The sequence below is a fragment of the Epinephelus fuscoguttatus genome, linkage group LG22 (assembly GCF_011397635.1).
Source record: "Epinephelus fuscoguttatus linkage group LG22, E.fuscoguttatus.final_Chr_v1".
In the NCBI taxonomy this organism is placed as follows: Eukaryota; Metazoa; Chordata; class Actinopteri; order Perciformes; family Serranidae; genus Epinephelus; species Epinephelus fuscoguttatus.
The window spans coordinates 17,186,158-17,207,980 of NC_064773.1; the positions used below are offsets into that span (position 1 = coordinate 17,186,158).

General features: G+C 40.8%; 2 protein-coding genes across 3 annotated transcripts; both read left to right on the plus strand.

Annotated features, from left to right (window-relative positions):
- The first annotated feature begins 545 nt into the window (after positions 1-545).
- On the plus strand, positions 546-19,903 carry LOC125882732 (E3 ubiquitin-protein ligase TRIM39-like). 2 transcript variants are annotated; one of them, XM_049566581.1, is made up of 3 exons: positions 546-626; positions 2,476-3,239; positions 16,941-19,903. In XM_049566581.1, exons 2-3 carry the CDS (start codon positions 2,478-2,480, stop codon positions 18,009-18,011), a joined length of 1,833 nt encoding a protein of 610 aa, XP_049422538.1. In that variant the 5' UTR covers positions 546-626; positions 2,476-2,477; the 3' UTR covers positions 18,012-19,903. The 2 variants fall into 2 exon arrangements, with proteins under 2 accessions (XP_049422538.1, XP_049422537.1); XM_049566580.1 differs by lacking the exons at positions 546-626; positions 2,476-3,239 and adding an exon at positions 14,628-14,843 and having other exon boundaries at positions 16,177-19,903.
- Positions 7,202-12,615, plus strand: LOC125882731 (E3 ubiquitin/ISG15 ligase TRIM25-like). The gene is made up of 2 exons (XM_049566579.1): positions 7,202-7,311; positions 9,320-12,615. Exon 2 carries the CDS (start codon positions 9,322-9,324, stop codon positions 11,245-11,247), a length of 1,926 nt encoding a protein of 641 aa, XP_049422536.1. The 5' UTR covers positions 7,202-7,311; positions 9,320-9,321; the 3' UTR covers positions 11,248-12,615.
- Positions 19,904-21,823: the final 1,920 nt, after the last annotated feature.

Here is a 21,823-nt window from a genome sequence, read left to right on the forward strand (position 1 = left end):
AAATGACTGAAGGCCGTGACATTTTGACACCTGAGAGGTGTTTCATTGAACTATATAAATCCTGCAGCATATACTGACACAAAATCTAGTCCTTCCATGACAACCTAGATGTCTCTCAGTGTGTTAGAATCAGGCGTAGTTTTGAACACTCTTTCTCTAGTGTATGTGTGTGTTTTTCAATTGCTCATTTTAAGTTATATTTGTCTTTGGCAATCACTCTTAATCAGACCTGATTTTTTCAGGCATGTCTGACCACTGCAAAGGGTGGTCCTCACAAGTGACCAAAATGCTTGTGGGCCCCACAACTAATCAAAACAAGAATGTGTGTGTAAGTCAAATAAAGTGCTGTAAATTATTCCAGGCCAATGGTGTGGATGTACTCTTTTATAATATATGGTTTCTAGTTCCAAAGGGCAGTGAGAGGAAAGATCTGTGTCAATGTGACGTGCCAGAGCCTTGGTGGGGTTAACCAATAGGGAACCCTGTAAGTGGGCACAGCACATAGAACTGGAGTTACTGGTCTATCCAGTGACTATTATTTCCCAAGAAATGAAAGTAAACGCCTAAAGTAGACCTCTCCCCTGCACTTCAATCAGTTTCCACAGACAACAGAGACACCTCTGCAGGTAAAGTTGCAGTGTTCTGATACTATGATCTAATGTATCTTAATTTATAATAAAAATGATAAGGTTAATACAGGCTACTACAGACTATTACTACTAAAACTATTTGGGCTGTGTTTGAAGGTAGCAGGATCTCCGGTATTTCCTGTATTTAATCAGGTCTGCTAATTACAAATTTCATGACTTTATTACTAATTTCTATGTTAAATGCATTTAGTTGACATGTTTGCGGTTGAGCTCAAATGTTGTTTTCCACAGGTGTCACTGTAGGAAGTATTTCCCTGGTAACACATTGCCAGCGTGTGCTACAATTCCCAAAGCTTTTGTTTCACTGACCAAACTAAACCAAACTTCTTCACCGTCGTCATTGTAAAAGGGAATAATCCTTCTAAGATTCAAATATTGGCTGCTTCTCCAAGACCTCTGCACTAAACTTGTTCTCATTCCCAGATCGTTAAATATCCAAAAATTGTCAGGTGTCTCGTAGCAATACACAGGGCACCCTTTAGCACATCTATGTGACACAGAGCTGAAACAGCCTCTAACAAGTGGTGTGTGTTCTGACACAGTTTTGGTTAGGTTTAGACAATAACAAATCATAACTCTATTAGGTTCATTTTGTCTACTCAGTTAAATAGTATAGAGGTTTTTCTTTTTTTAGACAAAAGAAAAACCTCTATACTAAAAAACAAATCATGTTTTGGGTTAAAATAAGTATGTTTGTTCCGTAACATAACGTGACATATTAACATGACAACTGTGCACGACAACTGTTTGTAGATTATGTAACGTTGTCGTTACATTATTTGAGATTTTAAATAATGTTACTTGATGAATTAGGGGTTTGGTTGTGCTTGCTTATCATGCTCTGTTGTGTGCTGGTGTCATGTGCAATACATGAATGGCTGATGTGTAATGCTGTTATGTGTAGTACGCATTTTGACATTGTTATGGTGTTTGCTTTTCATTTCTTCTGGACTGTTATGGTAAGGCAGCAATACTTGTGCAGCTACTGAGTCCAAGACAAATTCCCCTTCGTGGTCGATAAAGTAGAATGTACCATACGCACGTATCGTATTGCATTGCATCGTATTATATCGCATTGTATCATCAACGACACTGACCTATGGTTTTACACAGGACACAAACTATGGTCTCATGGCTGAAAGACCAAACTTGTTTGATGCATCCACCTCCCCTTCCTCCCACCGTATGCAGACTTTCTCACTCTTTATGTCATTTGCTCTCAGCATCAAGTAATGCCGTGGATAGGTTTACATTGAAGTCATTTAAGAGCCCAGTGCAAAAGGGTGCCTTTGTTGCCAATGTCACACACCCAGGAGCATGACAAAGTGATGGTATTTGACTCCATGGGAATGCGAACTGGCTGGAAATTATGCATTATCATGAAGTGCCAATTAAGTCTAATAGACTACACCCATTTCAGCTGGTGATTTACCACAGGGAGGTCTCCTTGTATGATCCTCAATAAAAATTGGTGAGCCTGGAAAAATGAACTCTTCGGCTCTTACACCGTTCAAAAGTGGGCATAAAGTATTTGGAAAATTACTGCGAACAACACAATATGCACAGGTGTTTTGGTGACAAACCTTTAAATCCAACTTGTCATGCTGCTACACATGTTGCCTTCGTGTTCAGACCTGCACACTGTGTTGGATGCTATTGGCTACAAAAGGCAGGCATTACGAACTCTGAGCACCCAAAACAAGTATCACTTGAAAATTGACCTCCTAGACAGGGAAATGGCCAAAAATGTAAGTTACATGTATAATTTACACATTTTGGGGGTTGAAATTGAAATGAATTGTCAAATCCTTTTCCTCTCCTGTAGACATGGCCTCTGCCAGCAGCCTCCTATATGAAGAACAGCTCCTGTGTTCAATCTGTCTGGATGCGTTCAATGAACCTGTCACTACTCCATGTGGACACAACTACTGCAAGTCTTGTATCACAGGGTACTGGGTCAGCAGTAACCAGATCCAGTGTCCCCTTTGTAAGAGGAAGTTCCGCAAGAGACCTCAGCTTCAGGTCAACACAGAATTCAGAGACATGGTGGAGCAATTCAACAACATGAAGGTGAGGGGGGAAGATGACATCCCTGCCAAACCAGGGGAGGTGCCCTGTGACATCTGCCTTGAGCCGAAGCGCAAAGCACAGAAGACGTGCCTGGTGTGTTTGGCCTCATACTGCCAGACTCACCTGGAGCCTCATCAGAGAGTCACAACCCTTAAAAAACACCAGCTGATTAATCCTGTGTCAAACCTTGAGGACAGGGTGTGTAAGAAGCACGACAAGATGTTTGAGTTCTTCTGTTACGCAGAACAAGTGTGTATTTGTTCCATGTGCCTGAAAGACAATCATGCAACACATGGCGCTGTGCCATTAGAGCATGCATTCAGAGAGAGGAAAGCCCAGGTGGGCTCTGTGACATCAGAGTTAAAAAATACGGAAAACATTAAATCTAGGAATATTAAGGAAATTAAAAGCTTCCTTGAAAGAAACAAAAGAAGGTCAGAGAAAGAGACAGCAGACATTGCTGAGGTTTTCACTGCTCTGCTGGTCTCTCTGCAAAGAAACCAGACTAAGCTGATTGAAGTGATCCAGGAGAAGCAGAAAGCAGCACAGAAGGAGGCTGAAGACCACCTGACAAAGCTGGAGCAAGAAGTCGCTGAGTTGAGGAGGAAAAGATCTGAAATGGAACAACTTTTACAAACAGACGACCACTTCCGCCTCCTGCAGAGCTGTCCATCTCTCTCTGTCCCTGCACACACTGTCGTATCCGATGCTCTGACCCAAGCCACCCAGCCAATAGACCTCACTGACATCAGTCAGCAGAGCTTTGTGGAGAAGGTGAAAAAAGTAGGTACTCAGGTGGAAAAGATGCTCAGTAATAAGATAGAGTGGCTTATTCATGAGGTCAGGTTAGCTGATGGTTGTGAGACTGCTGAACGGCCTGTCAAAGAAGTGTGGTCACCACCTGAGGACAAGCTGATGATGATCCAGCAGTGCAATGCAATGGATGTGACTCTGGACACCTACTCAGCCAATTCCAGACTCTTGGTGTCTGCGGATGGGAAACAACTGAGATTTCATGAAGGTCCACCGTCTGCTTTTTTTGGGAGAAGATTTCAGCATCAGGCCTTCATCCTTGGGAAAGAGGGTTTTTCCTCAGGCAGGTTCTACTATGAGGTTCAGGTCAGTGGGAGTAAAGGCTGGCTCTTGGGAGTGGTCAAAGAGTCCTTAAACAGGGAGATACTTCACTATCCCACTCCGGGGGACGGAGGCTGGACACTTGGTGGATTCCACGATCAAATCCAAGAAACATGTTTTGCGAACTCTGATTGCTCTGCATCTCCATACGTGAGGCAAAGGCTCCAGAAAGTTGGTGTGTTTGTTGATTATGAGAAGGGAGAGGTCTCCTTCTATGACGTGGATGACAGGAGTGTGATCCACTCCCACACAGGCTGTGACTTCATTGAGACCCCACCAGTTTTAAAAGCCCTTCTTTATTCTATGGCTGGCACATCTTTAAGTGGCAGACAAAAGCTCTACCCTATTTTTGGTATCATCCAAGATGATTCTGACAGCATGCTCAAAATCACCCCAGTAACTTGGGCAACCTAAAGTGCCATACATATCGGGGTACATGAACCTACCTAAAGGTTATGCTAGTGGTATTACACATTACAAAAGACTAAAACTTGAAAACTTAAAAGAGTAATATATATATATATTCCTTGATTTTATTCTTAGCTTTTTGTTTTACTCGCCATATTGCAATTAGTCAGAAATTGGACTGAACAAAGCAGGTAAGATTACTTAGATGACCGCTGGTGATGATGAGGTTAATTTCAGATCAGGTAGAATCTGTCAATCTACAGATAAGTGACCTTTATAATCATTTTAATAATGGAATAATCATTTAAGTCATTTTTAATGCAAAAATGCTTCAAATTCTGTTTTTTAGCTTCTGAAATTTCAATATTTGCTTATTTTATCTGGCACATATGATCGTCAACTACTTATCTTTTGGTTTTAAACTGGTGGTTGGACAAACCAACTTTATTGTGTTAATTTGGGCTTTTTGAAATTGTGATGGACATTTTTCATGGTCTTCTATCATTTTATAGTCCCAATTAATCAACTGGGCTGACATAGTCTTTGGAGATGCAGAAATTTTTCAGTTAAGATTACTGAACACCTGCTTTATGCTGAGTATCAATAATTTTGTTTATCAGTGAATTCTTGAAAATTTAGTAGACAACAGTGTGCAAATGACATGTTTCCTTTTATGTTTTGATCACTCCATTTGACACCCATTGAAGACAGGGTTCCACTATTGTTTTAAGCAAGCTTTTTTGGAGGGCCAAAACATATCTAATGAATAAGCTTAAAAAGTAGGTGTTTGTTTTGTATGTACTATGCATCTGATATGTATAGTGCTGCTTAATAAAAGTGCATTTGTTTAAAAGTACCTTTTCAGAGCTTTGGTTTTTTTTCTGTTTCCTCAGATTACATTCATTGAGGTCTGTTGGGGTGTTGAGGTGCCTCGTGGGCATTGTGTTCTGGTATAGTCAGAAAAGGGGACCCTTATAGTCCTTCTTTATCATGATAAAAATACATAAAAGCCACCAGTAGTTTTCACTCATCAGGTTACGGAGGCTTTTCAGAACTTTATATTACATCACATCAAATAAAAATGCAGTGTGCTTTGTAGTTAAAAATGACTGAAGGCCATGACATTTTGACACCTGAGAGGTATTTCATTGAACTATATAAATCCTGCATCTTATACTGAAACAAAATCTAGTCCTTCCATATCAAACTAGGTGTCTCTCAGTGTGTTAGAATCAGGCGTAGTTTTGAACACTCTTTCTCTAGTGTATGTGTGTGTTTTTCAATTGCTCATTTTAGATTATATTTGTCTTTGGCAATCACTCTTAATCAGACCTGATTTTTCAGGCATGTCTGACCACTGCAAAGGGTGGTCCTCACAAGTGACCAAAATGCCTGTGGGCCCCACAGCTGATAAAAACAAGAATGTGTGTAAGTCACAGGGCGTTGGGGGCCTGATTAACTCCCCCCTGCAGAGACGTATGGATTACCTGCCCAACATAACAGCCATTATAGTCTTCATCGCCTCAGTCCTCAACTACTTCAGACTATGCACTACCACACAGACATGCTCATTATAGCTCAAACCAAGCATACATACAGGGGATATTTTGCTTTCATTCTTGGCCCATCTACCCATCCCACATCCATCCATCCATTTTCTAACCGCTTATCCTCTTGGGGGCTGCAGGGGAGCTGGAGCCCATCCCAGCTGACAGGTCAACCATTCACAATCACATTCACGGATAATTTAGAGTCACCAATTAACCTGTCCCCAATCTGCATGTCCGGAGAAAACCCAGAGAAAACCCAGGCTGACACGGGGAGAACATGCAAACTCCACACAGAAGGGCTCCCACACCTGGGATCGAACCAGGAACCCTCTTGCTGTGAGGTAACAGTGCTAACCACCGTGCCGCCCCTCCCATCCCATCCCATCCCATCCCATATGTTAGTACTAATTTATTTTTGATTACATTGCTTTATGGCTTATAAATAATAAAGTAATTAGTGTAAAATACACTTTTCTAAAGGGTAACACATTTGCCTCTGAATGCTAGGAACACTACATCTATGGCAAAATGTAATGTGTTTAAAACAGCCCTTCTACTTAAATGTATACCCTCCTTTTCCTCACCTTCATTAGGTAACAGTGGCATCTAGTGTTCAAGAGAGGTCAGGATCACAAAAGCATCCCTCAGCAGCTTCATGAATAAACTGGTCAAATCAACAAATGAAATGCAAGTAATACAATAATTATCATGACTCAATCATATGAAGGACGTTTTTTTGCTTGCCTCATCACAGTAAAGTCGGAGATCTATACCAACATGCTCATCTGCTTTATAGTTATAGATTAGGTAGTTAGTTTTCTTTCATATATGCCCTTGATCTATCTGCACTTTGTCTCTGCCCTGTGATATTAGTTTTGATGTAATTTTCAACACACAGGCAGACCACATGAAGAACAAAGTCAAGACCTGATGGAACTCTGGGAGCTGATCAGTTCTGAAAAAGCAGCCGACTGGCATAAAAATGGTTAACATGGATTAGGGAGGGCCAGTGTACATCCCTCTAAATAAAGTAAATTGGCACAGATGAGTTTTAGCTTATGATGAGCTTATTGTTTTGCCTGTTTTCTGATACAAGGCATAGTCCTCTTTGTTTGTGCACACACTGCAGATGATTTCCTGCTTTCATATTGGAATAATCTTGGTTTAAACATTTTCAGAATTAGACCTACAGTTTTGTTTTTCATACATGTAATTGTTTAAGACGTCTTCTTCATTTACAATACCTCACGGTAGCTCAAAGAAATGAGGCTTGGAGCTGGCAGTGGTATTGCTGGCTGTTTGTTGTGACCGAATATTTCTGGAAAAAAGTCTGAGGGGAGAGCGCAATGCTGTTAAAGTCAGCTTTACTAACTTTTTCCAGGAAGAGGAGGAGGAGGAAGAGAGGGATCATGTGTCATTCAAAAGAAATGAAACTGCACGCCTAAAGGGAGACTTTCCCCGACCGTTATTATCCACAGACAACACAAACATCTCAGCAGGTAAAGTTTAAGTACTCTGATTACCTTTTTGATCTTATTAAAATGTACGATGACATTTCCTGGTTCCCTGTAATTATAAAGGGGCAGGCTGTGTAATTGATTTAGTTAATACTTTGAGCTAAAATATGACTTCGAAGAATCTAACAGCCTGTGTCCAGATGAAAAACTTCACAATGACGATAAAGGTTACTATAGGTTACCAGAGATCCCAATGCTTAACTATCTGGGCGGTGTTTGACAGTGGCAGGATCACCCAAATGTTGTTTTCTTCAAGTGTCAGAGGGGTACTAGTGTATGTTGCAATATCCAAAGATTTTCCTTTTTTTAGTTCTCCCTGTGTTACTGTTTTCATCAGTGAAACATAGTGAGCCTTGAAAGATGAACTCTTTTACTCTAATGTCCTGATACTGAAAAGAAGGGAGGAGGAGGGAAATGCCTGAGCATCCAGACCATAGACTGTGCAACTAATTGTCGTCGCTATTGTAACGTCACCTATAAGTTTGTGGACTCCCGTTTTGAAGCCTCGAGTTTGGCATTTTGGCCATCACCATCTTGTTATTTTTGAGCCACAGTGACCATATTTGGGCAAGAGGCTGCCGCTGAGGAGGAGTGAGGTGTGGAACTGACTCCGTACATTTTCATGACATTAGAAAAAAATTGATTTATTGTGTTAGACCGACTAAAACCAGACTTTAAGTCTGACTGAAAATGTACTAAACAGAATTTCTTAGAGTCGGACTAACACACCCAGACGATGTGATTGGGATTGACTGCATGTATACAGTCAATTGGACCCAAATTGGCTGAGGTGCTCAGCACATGCTCCACAGTGCCGGGCTTTGACCTGGAAGTCGAAAGCATTTAAGGCGTAACAGACAAAGAACTGGTAACAACATGGTGAAATCTACATCCAGAACTGTGCATTTTTTGGGAGGATGAAATGTACAGAGCTGTAAAGTTGTCCACCATAGTACCAGTTTGCCTCTAGCTGTCGATTGTTTGGTCTTTGACGCAATAGGTCAACCAGAAGAAGGTCCAATACTAACATGCTGAAAGGGGGCATATCTCCAACTACTGTAGCAGAGTTGAACATAGTTCGGTCAATACATCGATTCACCTACCATGCTGGTATACTGGGACAAGAACAGTAGTCCAATTAAATGGCGTAGTCGAGCTATAGCCATAGCTCAGCTTAACTGTGCATGTAAATATACTGACTGAGAAGTTGAGGACACTATCAGCAGAACAGTGTGTCACTCAAAACAGCTCACCCTTGACTAAACGTAATTCTAAGCCTTTATAAAATGTTAACGTGTGAGTTACAAATTTTTTTTTTAAAAAAGCCTCAGGTGGCCATTCAGTGAACTGTAGTTTTTGGTACTTTGATGTTGGCTTCATTTTTCAGCCCTGATGTTTGCTGCTTGATCCAAAGCCCTGAAACAGAGACAGAGTTCACTAGCAGAGTCTGTTCAGAGAGGCTCAGGCAAGGCATATCCAAGTATATAATAGTGAAATTGATATTTTAGTCAGATCAGATTCTCAGCATTGGTTATTGTTACATTTTCAAACTACAGTTAGTAATCATTAGCTTTTACCATTATTAGCTTTAGCAGACTGATTATTAACCTCATAAATCGTGACATGCTGCTTTACCCTACATGAAAGTTAATAAGCCACTTTTATAAGCATATTGGCATTCATATTGAAGATTATGGCCCTATATTACTTGGATCAAAACCAAATGTTTTGGTATGACCCATCCCCAATGTAAAGCAACACTTCTGCACAGCATGTTACATTTATGCTCTAATCTTCATGTTGTGCTGGGTGATATTGGGTAAAAAAGCCAAATATCAAATAAACAGCGATAAGAAGAAGTAGTACTTGAAGAATCAACTCTTACAAGGGGGTTAATGGTAGTCAAAAAAAGTAACTTATCTACTTGATTTACAGATTTTAGGGGTTTGAATTTGAAATTCTAATCATCACATCCTTTTCCCTCATGTAGACATGGCCGCTGCCAGCAGCCTCCTATATGAAGAACAACTCCTGTGTTCAATCTGTCTGGATGCGTTCAATGAACCTGTCACTACTCCATGTGGACACAACTACTGCAAGTCTTGTATCACAGGGTACTGGGCCAGCAGTAACCAGATCCGGTGTCCCCTTTGTAAGAAGAAGTTCCGCAAGAGACCTCAGCTTCAGGTCAACACAGAGTTCAGAGACATGGTGGAGCATTTCAACAACATGAAAGTGAGGGGGGAAGATGACATCCTTGCCAAACTAGGGGAGGTGCCCTGTGACATCTGCCTTGAGCCAAAGCGCAAAGCACAGAAGACATGCCTGGTGTGTTTGGCCTCATACTGCCAGACTCACCTGGAGCCTCATCAGAGAGTCACAACCCTTAAAAAGCACCAGCTGATTGATCCTCTGTCAAACCTGGAGGACAGGGTGTGTAAGAAGCACGACAAGATGTTTGAGTTCTTCTGTCAAGAGGACCAGATGTGTGTTTGTTCCATGTGCTTGAAAGACGACCACGTAATGCATGAAGCCGTCCTGTTAGAGCATGCGTTCAGAGAAAGGAAAGCCCAGGTGGAGGATGTCATGTCAGGAATAAAAGTGATGGAAAACGCAAAATCCAGGAGTATTAAGGAACTCAAAGACTCAGTTAAAAAGAGCAAAAAAAGGTCAGAGAAGGAGATCGCAGACATTGCTGAGGTTTTCACTGCTCTGTTGGTTTCTCTGCAAAAAAGCCAGGCTAAGCTGATTGAGGTGATCCAGGAGAAGCAGAAAGCAGCACAGAAGAAGGCTGAAGATTGTGTGACACAGCTGGAACAAGAAATTGCCGAGATGAAGAGGAGAAGATCTGAAATGGAGAAACATTTACAAACAGAGGACCACCTCCGCTTTCTTCAGAGCTGTCCATCTCTCTTCATCCCTGCACACACTGTCGTATTTGATGCTCTGACCCAATATACCAAGCCAATAGATCTCTCAGAGGACTACCTCCTCTTCCTGTCGACCTGGCTGTCTCTCTCACACAATGAGGGCATATTTGACCCTCTGTCCCACTCCATCCCTCCATTTACACCAGACCTCTCTGACATGAATCAGCAGAGTTATGTGGGGATGGTGAAAAAAGCAGTGGCTCAGATGGAAAAGATGCTCAGTAATGAGATGGAGATGCTCATTCATGAGGTCAGGTTATCTGATGGTTGTGAGGCCACTGAGCAGCCCGATGTAGCTGAAGAACGTACGACAGATGAGTTTGTCAAAGAAGTGTGGACTCCACCTCAGGACAAGCTGATGATGATCCAGCAGTGCGATGCAGTGGATGTGACTCTGGACTCCTGCACAGCCTATTCTAAGCTTGTGGTGTCTGAGGATGAGAAACAACTGAGATCTCATTACGGTCCACCATCTGCGCCTACTTTATTCAGGAGAAGATTTGAACATTTATCCTTGGTCCTTGGAAAAGAGGGTTTTAACTCAGGCAGGTTCTACTATGAGGTTCGGGTCAGTAGGAGTCAAGATTGGTTGTTGGGAGTGATGAAAGAGCCTATTAACTGGGACAGGTTTTATTTTCCCACCCCAAAGGATGGAGGCTGGACACTTGGGGCAGTGTACAATGAATTCCGAGAGGAATATTTTGTTAACTCTAGTTGCTCTGCTTGCCTGTACTTGAAGCAAAAGCCCCAGAAAGTTGGTGTGTTTGTTGATTATGAGAAGGGAGAGGTCTCCTTCTATGACGTGGAAGCCAGGGCTCTGATCTACTCCTACACAGGATGTGACTTCATTGAGACCCCACCAGCTTTAAAAGCTTTTCTCTATTCTATGGCTGGCACATCCTTAAGTGGCAGACAAAAGCTCTACCCTGTTTTTGGTTTCATCGAACGTGATCCTGACAACATACTTGAAATCACCCCTGTAGCTTGAGCAAAGTGCCACTCACTACACCAGGGGAAATGACCCTGCCAAAAGGTGGTAGTGGTCTCATCACACATTACAAAAGGACAAATACTCAATATATTATATATGTTGTCTTTGATTTAATTCTGAGCTTTTTGTGTCAGATTTTTTTTTTCAGATTAGATCACTTATACCTGACACTTGGTGATGAGGTTCAGAAAGGCAGAAAAATGTACATCAGTCAAGTACTATAGTTACACACATGCTGTAATACCTGCATCTGACCAGAAGATGACACCATTGTTTAACCAGTGTTCTAATCTGTTTCACCAAGATGCTACTGTAGGAGGAAACAAGAAAAAGTGGACAATAGCATCACAGAAACCCTACTTCATCTTTGTCACGTTCAAACATGGTTTTAAGATAAGGTAAAGTAAGGTAAGGTAAGCCAAGGTCAGGTAAGGTAAGGTAAGCAAAACAAGACACATCAGTAAAAATGCAGAGCAATGTAATATGTATGTATTAGTGAAAACAGAGCAATAAAATCAATAAATAGTAAAAGCAAAATGTAATAAACAGACAGGCTGAATTCACATTATTGCACATAGAAAGTATATTGCACCTTTTGATATCTATACTGGATTTATAGATTAGTTAATCTACAGAAATGTAACTTTTATAATCATCTTTATAATAAATGAACTGTTTAAGTTTTTTTTGACAAATATATTTACTGAATTTTCTACGTAACAAATAAAAACAGGCACTTTACATAATGCATAAAGGCAAACAAAACACATTAAGGCACTTTGAATATAATGAGAGTAAGGCTCGTTCTGCAGTTCTACTTTTTGACAAGGTCGTAAAATCCAAAAAGGGTGCAGAAATCAAAATCTTGGTGGAAGAAATAGAAATGATTTTACATTTAATGACAACAAAAGAGCTCAAAAGTAAAAAATATATTAAAATCAATGCACAATTGTCAAAAAATAACCAAATGGTCAAACAAAACAGGTGACGCAAATGTGTTAATTTGGTCTCCATGGCGTAATGTATCTCATTTTAGAGACCAAAATAAATCAGTTATTTGACTGGGCTTACATAGTCTGTCGGAAGGCATCAAATTTACAGTTGACATCAGTGAACACTTACTTTATGCAAAGTATGGATTATTTTGTTCATTAGTTCTTTGAATTGAATTGAGTACACAATTGTGAGTGTATGATAAATGTGCTTTTATGCTTGAAACGGTACATATGAAACATTTTTTTACGCAAGCTTTTTTTGAAGGCCAAGACATCTGGCATGCTTGGCTGAAACATATCTGATTAAAACAAGCTTCAAAACCAGGTGTTTGTTATGTATGTGCTATGCATCTGAAATGTATTGTATTGCTTAATAAAAGTGCATTTCTTAAAGATAAACTAATCTGATCTTTTTGTCTCTTTCCTCAGTTTACATTAATTGAGTTCTGTCGAGGTGTCAAGTGTCTTGCTCATGGGCAATGTGTCCTGTTATGATTAGAAAAGGTGGCCAACTTAGTCTTTCTTTGTAAGGATAAAATGCAATAAAAGCCATCAGTTCAAGTTTTCGCTGATCAGGTTAACAGAGGTATTTTGACCTTTACATTATTACAGATAATAGTTACATAGCCTACACACAGACATACTTACCATAGCCCATAACATACAGTACATACAGTGAACTTTTTGCCTTCATTCTTGACCTTGACCTCTCTCTTGTCCTTTCTTACTGCTGCTTTTATGTCTAAAAGGCATGACTGGTCGCTGGACTCACAGATGTGCTCAGCTTGTCAGTCTTGACAGATTTTGTGCTTTAACCACCAACGCTGGTTCTTTTCCAAAGTAATTTGCCTTCAGTTCAGCAAATACTAACACATTTTTTAACAAATATTTAACTAATGTTAACTTAGAATTTCCAAAATGTCTTTGCGGAGCTCTGATACCTGTTGCACTGTCTGTGTCTGTAATGACTAACAACCAGTCTAAGCTAAATTTTGTCTCCAGCAACTGTGTGTTGAACATGTAACCAGAACAAAAAGGGATTGTTCCTGTTGCCAAAGGTACCACTGCTAAGAGAAATAAAACCACAAGTTTTACCAGACATAGCGAAAAAGTATTTAATCATAATTTGCAGAAGAGAATGAGACCTAGACTGACAGTACATGATATCCTTGTCTTTCCCTGTCTGACTTCATTCTCAACCTACATTAGAAAATTGCTCATTATTAAATAAACTCAGCAACATACATTGAAATAAGTATTTAGTAATTAGGGCTGAGAATGTGTTACTGATTTACCGTATTTCCTTTATGTCATATAAAAAGTGAATGCCAAAACTTATTTATTTTACTACTACTTTATATTACTATTACGGAAGTCTGCTGCTAAATTCAGCATCATTTTTCGCTCATCGTTAACGCAGACTAGCAGAGGATTAGCTGGGAAACATCACATTTGTTCACTTTACATCGAGCTACAGTTAATACTGAATTATGCTACATGTTTGCTGAATATGTTAGTATATCTTAATAAGTTATCAGAAATCAAAAATCATCTTTAGAAGGAGCAGATGTTTACCTTAAGCTATCTTGGGCCAGGTTAAAGTTAACAATATTTTAATGGAGCAAGGCAAGCTAATTGCTAGCGTGCTCAGTTGAGAAGAAAAAAACAGTGCTTTGAGATGGCTGCCAGAGATGGCAGAGGTATGATCACATAATAATCCCCTTTGAGCTATAACAGGTGGTGTGTTCCATGTTTTATTTCCCAATTGCTCTTGGAAAGAAGAATAGAGTACTGTAAACAAACTTACCATTGGAAATCACCGGTTTGGTTCAAAGCTGGACTCCACACCCATTATTCACACAAGTTAACATGGGGGCTAGGAATAAGGTGGTAGCGAATGGCACCATTTTGAAGTTAATGTGAGTTCTTCTTAGAACACAGGTGTAGGTCCAAGGTGCCCCCCTGCCCCCACCCCACCGACCCCGGTGCAACCGCACCGCCTACATTGTCTATATTTACCTGCCTGACTCTGGGATTACCTAGCCTCGCGTCACCAGGCTCTTCACATACAGCGAAGAGCCTGGTTTCCATTCACTCTCAATTTTGTCTGGATTCTGGTTCTGATCCAGAAAGCGGATCCGGAATTCACCAAATTCACCAAAGTAAAAGTTGTTCACCAAAGTAAAACTTTAAATTCTGGCGCACCATCGATTTCCGTCTCCGGTTTAGTGCCATATTGTTGTTGTTGTTGTTGTTGTTGTTGTTGTGGTTGATAGAGCATGCCACATGGCGAGCATCACGCAGTTTTCCTCTCTCTTTCGCCCCTTGGTGCTTTTATTTTGACGGAAAGACGCAGCCATCGAATTCCGGATCCTGTCTCTCTCGCCCTGGTTCCGGTTCCTTATCAAACAGCCACTAAACGGCCCCAGACTAGGGATTGTCCAATAGCGAAGGTACGAGGGCGGAACATGTAGTCATAGAGCTAGGGTTACATCTGTAACTACTGTTTCTCAAGAAATGAAAGTAACGTACGCGCCTGAAGTGAACACCACCTGTCAGTTTCCACCATTTCCACGGACAACACGGACTTCTCAGCAGGTAAAGTTCAAGTGCTCTGATACTCTAAGCTAAATATAACCTTTAAGAATCTTGTAGCCCGCGTCCATGATGGTAAACATCGAAATTACACTGCAATAGGCAGCGTTTTGACAGTGGCTCTGGTATTTCTTCTAACCAGGGTCACTGATTACAAATAACGTGATTTTATGACATGTTTATTGTTGAGCTCAAAGGATGTTTTTTTTCATTGTGTTTATTTGCCTTCTGACACTGGCGCAGTTCCAGCATACGTTTCAATTCTTACAGTTTTTGCAGTAGTGATCAAACCGGATGTGATATATATACTGTAACCATGAGTCTATCTATTATAAGAGGGACAGTTTATTATGAGATACTCCTATGCTCCATTAAATTCACTCCGACTTTGCGTCGTCATGATCAGCGAACATGGAAAGGGGGAGAGGAAGTCCAGCTGCAGCCAAGCAGTCTCTTCAAGACGTGCACGCTCAGATACATACGGTGGCTGAGGAAGACCAAAATAGACCATAGCAGATCAAAAAATAGATTGAAAATATTTTCATATTTAAATTCAATCAATAAATAAGAAGAAATAAAAGTTAAACTTAAGAATTGTGTTACCCTAACTGGTAAAGATATATCTATACATAAATTTACAATACATACAAATACAATACATACAAATACATTTTTCTTGTTTGAGACACCCCTCTCTCCTCTCCACCTCCCTATTTCCCGTTGTTATACCACAACACCCCTGATGGACTTAAAAATGTAGTTCTTATGTTTTGTGTTGTGAATAATTTAACTTTTGCAACTATCACATTTCACATTATGGAGTCATTTAAGTTGCATTTAACTTGAAATCTCACATTGTACTTTGTAGTTCGGTATGTTCTTGATGAAGTGAAGCCTATTCCTTTCACCATAACTTCCAAGGTTTCCAGAAACTGGTTTGTTGGAGTTCACTAAGGGATTTTATTTTATTTTGTTCTATTTTATTTACTGCAAAAACTCAACATGGTGTTCTGGCAACGTTCTCTTGAAGATTGAATCCAACCTAGAGTATACGTACAGCAGTATTTAATTCAAATATTCACAGAAAACCATATTTTCCATAGTGGTAACATCTCTGCACAGTGTGCTGCTATCATGCTCTGACCTGCATATTGTATTTGGATGCTTTTAGCCAAAGAAGAAGGCTATTTGAACACCCAAAACAAGTATCACTTGAAAATTGACCTCCTAAACAGGGAAATGGTAAAAAAAATAAATAATAAGTTACATATTTAATTTACACATTTTGCAGGTTGAAATTGAAATTATAATTGTCAAATCCTTTCCTCTCATGTAGACATGGCCACCGCCAGCAGCCTCCTATATGAAGAACAACTCCTGTGTTCAATCTGTCTGGATGCGTTCAATGAACCTGTCTCCACTCCATGTGGACACAACTACTGCAAGTCTTGTATCACAGGGTACTGGGCCAGCACTGACCTGATACATTGTCCACTCTGTAAGAAGAAGTTCCGCAAGAGACCTCAGCTTCAGGTCAACACAGAGTTCAGAGACATGGTGGAGCAATTCAACAACATGAAGGTGAGGGGGGAAGATGACATCCCTGCCAAACCAGGGGAGGTGCCCTGTGACATCTGCCTTGAGCCAAAGCGCAAAGCACAGAAGACGTGCCTGGTGTGTTTGGCCTCATACTGCCAGACTCACCTGGAGCCTCATCAGAGAGTCCCAACCCTTAAAAAGCACCAGCTGATTGGTCCTGTGTCAAACCTTGAGGACAGGGTGTGTAAGAAGCACGACAAGATGTTTGAGTTCTTCTGTTACGCAGACCAGGCGTGTATTTGTTCCATGTGCCTGAAAGACGGCCACGCAACACATGAAGCCGTCCCATTAGAGCATGCGTTCAGAGAGAGGAAAGCCCAGGTGGACTACATGATGTCAGAGATAAAAGTGATGGAAAACACAAAATCCAGGAGTATTAAGGAAATTGAATACTTAGTTGAACAGAACAAAAGAAGGTCAGAGAAAGAGATCGCAGACATTTCTGATATTTTCACTGCTCTGCTGGTCTCTCTGCAAAGAAGCCAGGCTGAGCTGATTGAGGTGATCCAGGAGAAGCAGAAAGCAGCACGGAAGGAGGCTGAAGACCACCTGACAAAGCTGGAGCAAGAAGTCGCTGAGTTGAGGAGGAAAAGATTTGAAGTGGAACAACTCTTACAAACAGACGACCACTTCAGCCTCCTGCAGAGCTGGCTGTCTCTCTCACACACCGAGGGCATATTTGACCCTCTGTCCCACTCCATCCCTCCATCTACACCAGACTTCTCTGACATGAATCAGCAGAGTTATGTGGGGATGGTGAAAAAAGCAGTGGCTCAGATGGAAAAGATAGCCAGTAATGAGATGGAGATGCTCATTCATGAGGTCAGGTTATCTGATGGTTGTGAGGCCACTGAACAGCCTGATGCAGTTGAAGAACGTACAACAGATGAGTTTGTCAGAGAAGTGTGGACTCCACCTCAGGACAAGCTGATGATGATCCAGCAGTGTCATGCAGTGGATGTGACTCTGGACTCCTACATGGCCCATTCCAGCCTCGTGGTGTCTAAGGATGGGAAACAACTGAGATTTGGTGAAGGCCTACTGCATTTTTTTACATCTTTATTTTGGGCAAGACCTGCAGGCCAACCTTTAGTTCTTGGGAAAGAGGGTTTTAGCTCAGGCAGGTTCTACTATGAGGTTCAGGTCAGTGGGAGTAAAGGTTGGGTACTGGGAGTGGTTAAAGAGCCCATTATCAAGGAGAAGGGTTTCACTCCCACCTTGAAAGATGGAGGCTGGACACTTTGTGGCGTGTACAATGAATTCAAAGAGGAATGTTTTGCTAACTCTGATAGGTCCTCTCTCGTGTACCTGGGGCAAAGGCCCCAGACAGTTGGTGTGTTTGTTGATTATGAGAAAGGAGAGATCTCTTTCTATGACGTGGACGCCAGGACTCTGATCCACTCCCAAACAGGATGTGCCTTCATTGAGAACCCATCAGCTTTCAAAGCTTTTCTCCATTACATGACTGGCACATCCTCAAATAACAGACGAAAGCTCTACCCTGTTTTTGGTTTCACTAATGATGACTCTGACAACATGCTCAAAATCACTCCTGTAGTCTGTGCAACTTAAAGTGAGGAAAGGCATTAATTTGGCATCACTGGGCAAAAATCCCACGATAAACTTGGAGCATGTTTTAATTTAAGTGGACTGAGAGGAAATTAGGCTTCTGCACCTCCTCTTGGCTCTGTTGTTAGACTTAAGATAATCTAGGTTGTGACAGGAGACTTCAATCACAGGTCATTTCAGAGAGAGGGCATTTATATGGGCTGTTCTACAAATGCAGATGCATTTCTATGTCCCTTCAGATGGCAAAAGCCTGATTCAGTGCATTTAATTCTGCGGAGGAAGTTGCTATTCCAGCATTGGCAGCAGTACCTACACTGCAAAGCAACGCCAAAAAAGAGAAGATGGCATCAAAAAGAGGAAAAGATTCTAAAATTAAATGAAACAAACCATGTGTCAATTGTGGCAAGAAGATGTTGCTAATAGTTCAGCCTTCTGCTGACAGTAGCCAAAGGCTACTTCAAATTCATGTTTAAGTAGCTAATGTTAGCTAGAGCCTTAAATCACAGTGTGACCTCCGCCTCGCTCCTCACTGCTACAGACCACCTTGCTGGGAGGAGAGCTGCAGTGGCCCCAGAGACAGACCCCAGCCAGTGGCTGCAGCAACTTGACCTCAGCCAGTGATGGGGGACTGGACTGCTCCGAGTCACCGACTCTATTGCTGGTGTTACACAAGTTAGATCCAGTGCTGCCGCTGCCAGAGACTGTGTCATATGAATTATCTGTGAGCTGTAAATTCACCACTTCCAAGCAGAAAAGAGAAGATAATGTTGTTTTGAAGCCTTTGGGTGCAAAGTTTCTCCTCCTCTGCTCTGTACCAAAGAGGAGCATGAAAGTCAAGAGCGGTCACTCCGTAGCAAAATCTAGGGACCAAAACGTCCCTAGAATGACACTGCACAGGACACTGACTAGCAAAAAAACCCCCCAAAAAACAATCTAAGTCTTGACTTGAAGCAATTTCAGTCAACTGAGGGGTCTCCCACTGATGACTCAAATCTTTGACTTTCAAGAGACAGCCCTGATAAATCATGTATGAGATTACTGTACTACTGCTGTTATTGGGTCACTGGATGAAGCATGAGGGAAAGCTGGAGGGAAAGGGTGTATTTTCAAATTCTGCTGTCTTTTGTTTATGTGTTTTTGCAGGGAAATTAGAGTGTAACTTCTACCGAAAAGCTTTCTCATTTCTGATTTCTTGATTCATATATCCGCTCTGTTTGTTAGTACAACTCACTGCAATATATCAATATATCTTTGATTGAATTCTGAGCTTTTTGTTTTTCCAGCCTCATTGTATAAAAGTCAGAGATTTTAACTGAACAAAGCAGGTTAGATCTCTTACACCTGTCACTTGTTGGTGAGGCTCAGAAAGGTAGAAGGTACATTGGTCAAGAACTGTATTTAAGTTCATGTTGCAATACCTAAATTTGACCAGGAGATGGCAACATTGTTCAACCAGTGTTCTGGTTTGTTTCTCTGGGCTGTTACTGTTATTTTTGTCATTTGTAATGCAAAAATATCTGGTTGTAGCATCTCAAATTTAAATATGTGCTGGTTTCCTCAGGCTTGTGTGATAATGAAATGAAATATCTCTTTTTTTTTTTTTTTTTTGATTGTGGTCTGTGAGGATGCACCAAATACCCAGGTGACATAGCTGAATACCTGCTTTATGGTAAGAATTAGTATTTTTGTCAGTGACTTCTTTGAATTTGAGTACACACTCACTACTCACTACTTTTTTTTTTAGTAAGCTTTTTTTTTTTAAGGCTAAGACATCTGGCACACTTGTCCAAAACATATCTGATGAATGAACTTCAAAACCAGGTGTTTATGTATGCACATGTGTGCATCTGATGTGTATTATACAGCTGAATTAAAGTGCATTTCTTAAAGATGAACTTCTCTGATCTATGTTTTTTTTCCCTTTGTACTCAGATTAAGCGGATTGAGTTTTGTTAGGGTGACGGGTGTCTTGCTGTTATGATTAGAAAAGCGGACAACTTTAGTCTTTCTTAATTGTGATAAAATACATAAAAGCCACCAGTAAAGGTTTTCACTGATCAGGTTAACAGAGACATTTCAGAAGGGAGCGCTGGTCCACCACTCCTGGAGTTTTCCTCTCAAGGGGAACTTTAGCCAGCAGACTATTTATACCTCAGCTGTCTGACTGACTGGCGCCCTGGGAACTGGGACACTGTGTGTGAGTGTGTGTGTCTCGCTGGAAAGATTTCTTTAGGATGATGTGTAGTTGTGTGTGAGGTAGACGGGCAGAGAGAAAGACCTGGGAGGCCAGGGTGACCAGATATGAAATATGCCACCTACTGTGGTCAAATACTGTATATGTAGCATTCATTTATGCATTTACACATCAAACACAGACTGAAGTGTAAACATGCCATAGGTCCAATACGCAGATGCAGAGGGAACTTTTTAGCATCACACTAAAAAGATGAGAGTGAGGAAATGAAATGAATGATTTAATAATTAATTTTACATTGTTACAAATTAAATGTGCTATATTTGATGCAGGTTTATGGTTAGAAATGGCTCAAGGCCATGACATTCCTGCACTTGAGAGGTATTTTATTGATCTATATAATCTTACAGTTTCTACTGACCCACACAGCTCACTGTCGCTGATCTAGGACCCCTAGTTTGAATTCAACCCCAGTACTCATTTCCTCCCAGTGGCCATCTTACAGGCAGCCTAAATCAGCAGAATAACAACAGAAATCAGTAAAGATGTGTTTGTGTGGATTAGAAATATCAGATGAAAATGACTGACAATAAGCTCCCCCTTAACCAGCTACAAGAGTAAAATACTGCTTACACATTAACTCATTAGTATGAATAATTTAATATATAATATATAATAGTTTAACAGGCACAGGAGCCATTTTTCTGCATTGAGTATTTTTGCTTTTGATACTTAAAGTAGGATTTGCTAATAATGTGTACTTTTATTTTTGAGGTTGCAGAACTGAAGCTTATACTGAACCCCAACATGGCGCTTATTTATCCAATGGAGCTGCTTGCCTGGCGCATGCACCAAAAAAGTTTCTAGCTTCCATGTTTACTTCCGTGGTATGCGGCCCACTGAATATGTGCAGTAGTGTTTCTCCAGTTGGCCACAGGTTCCCACTCGGCTCATCGACTTCACATTGTGATGAGATCATGGATTTTTAATTGTATTTCTCAGCTGGAGGACAGTTTAACATATATAAAACCTCCATGGATCAAAAGTTCATAATGGAAATAGTCATGATTTACCTTGTTTGCAGTTCGAGGTGTCCTGTCCTGTCTCTTTTAAAATGGTGGTATATGGGGAAAACGCTTATTGATCTGCAGGGGACTTTTGACCACTGGGAGAATTTGGAAGCAAGGCTTAGCTATGTCCCTGGGAGCCTAGTGCCAAGCTTGTAAGAGAACTATGGTGGCAAACAAAATGCGAATGGCCCTATAGAGCCAGTGTTTGATTTGTCCGATCAGGGCTACTGTAGAAACAACATGGTGGACTCCTTGAGAAGGTGCCCTCTCCAGTAATGACATTAGCACCTTTTTTAATGGAGGACTTTTACTTGTAATGGAATATTTTTCGCACGGGTGTTGACTCATTTTACTTATTAAATATAGAATCTGAGTACTTCCTCTATCACTGTTAATAGTAAAATGTATATATTGTATTGTTCACTTGTAATGCCATATTTGTCCTACTGTGCTGGAATTTATTTTATTAATAACAGAAGTTTGAATATATATTTGTCTGGACATTCATTCAGTCATTCATTTTCTGTAACAGGTACCCTGTACATTTTTTG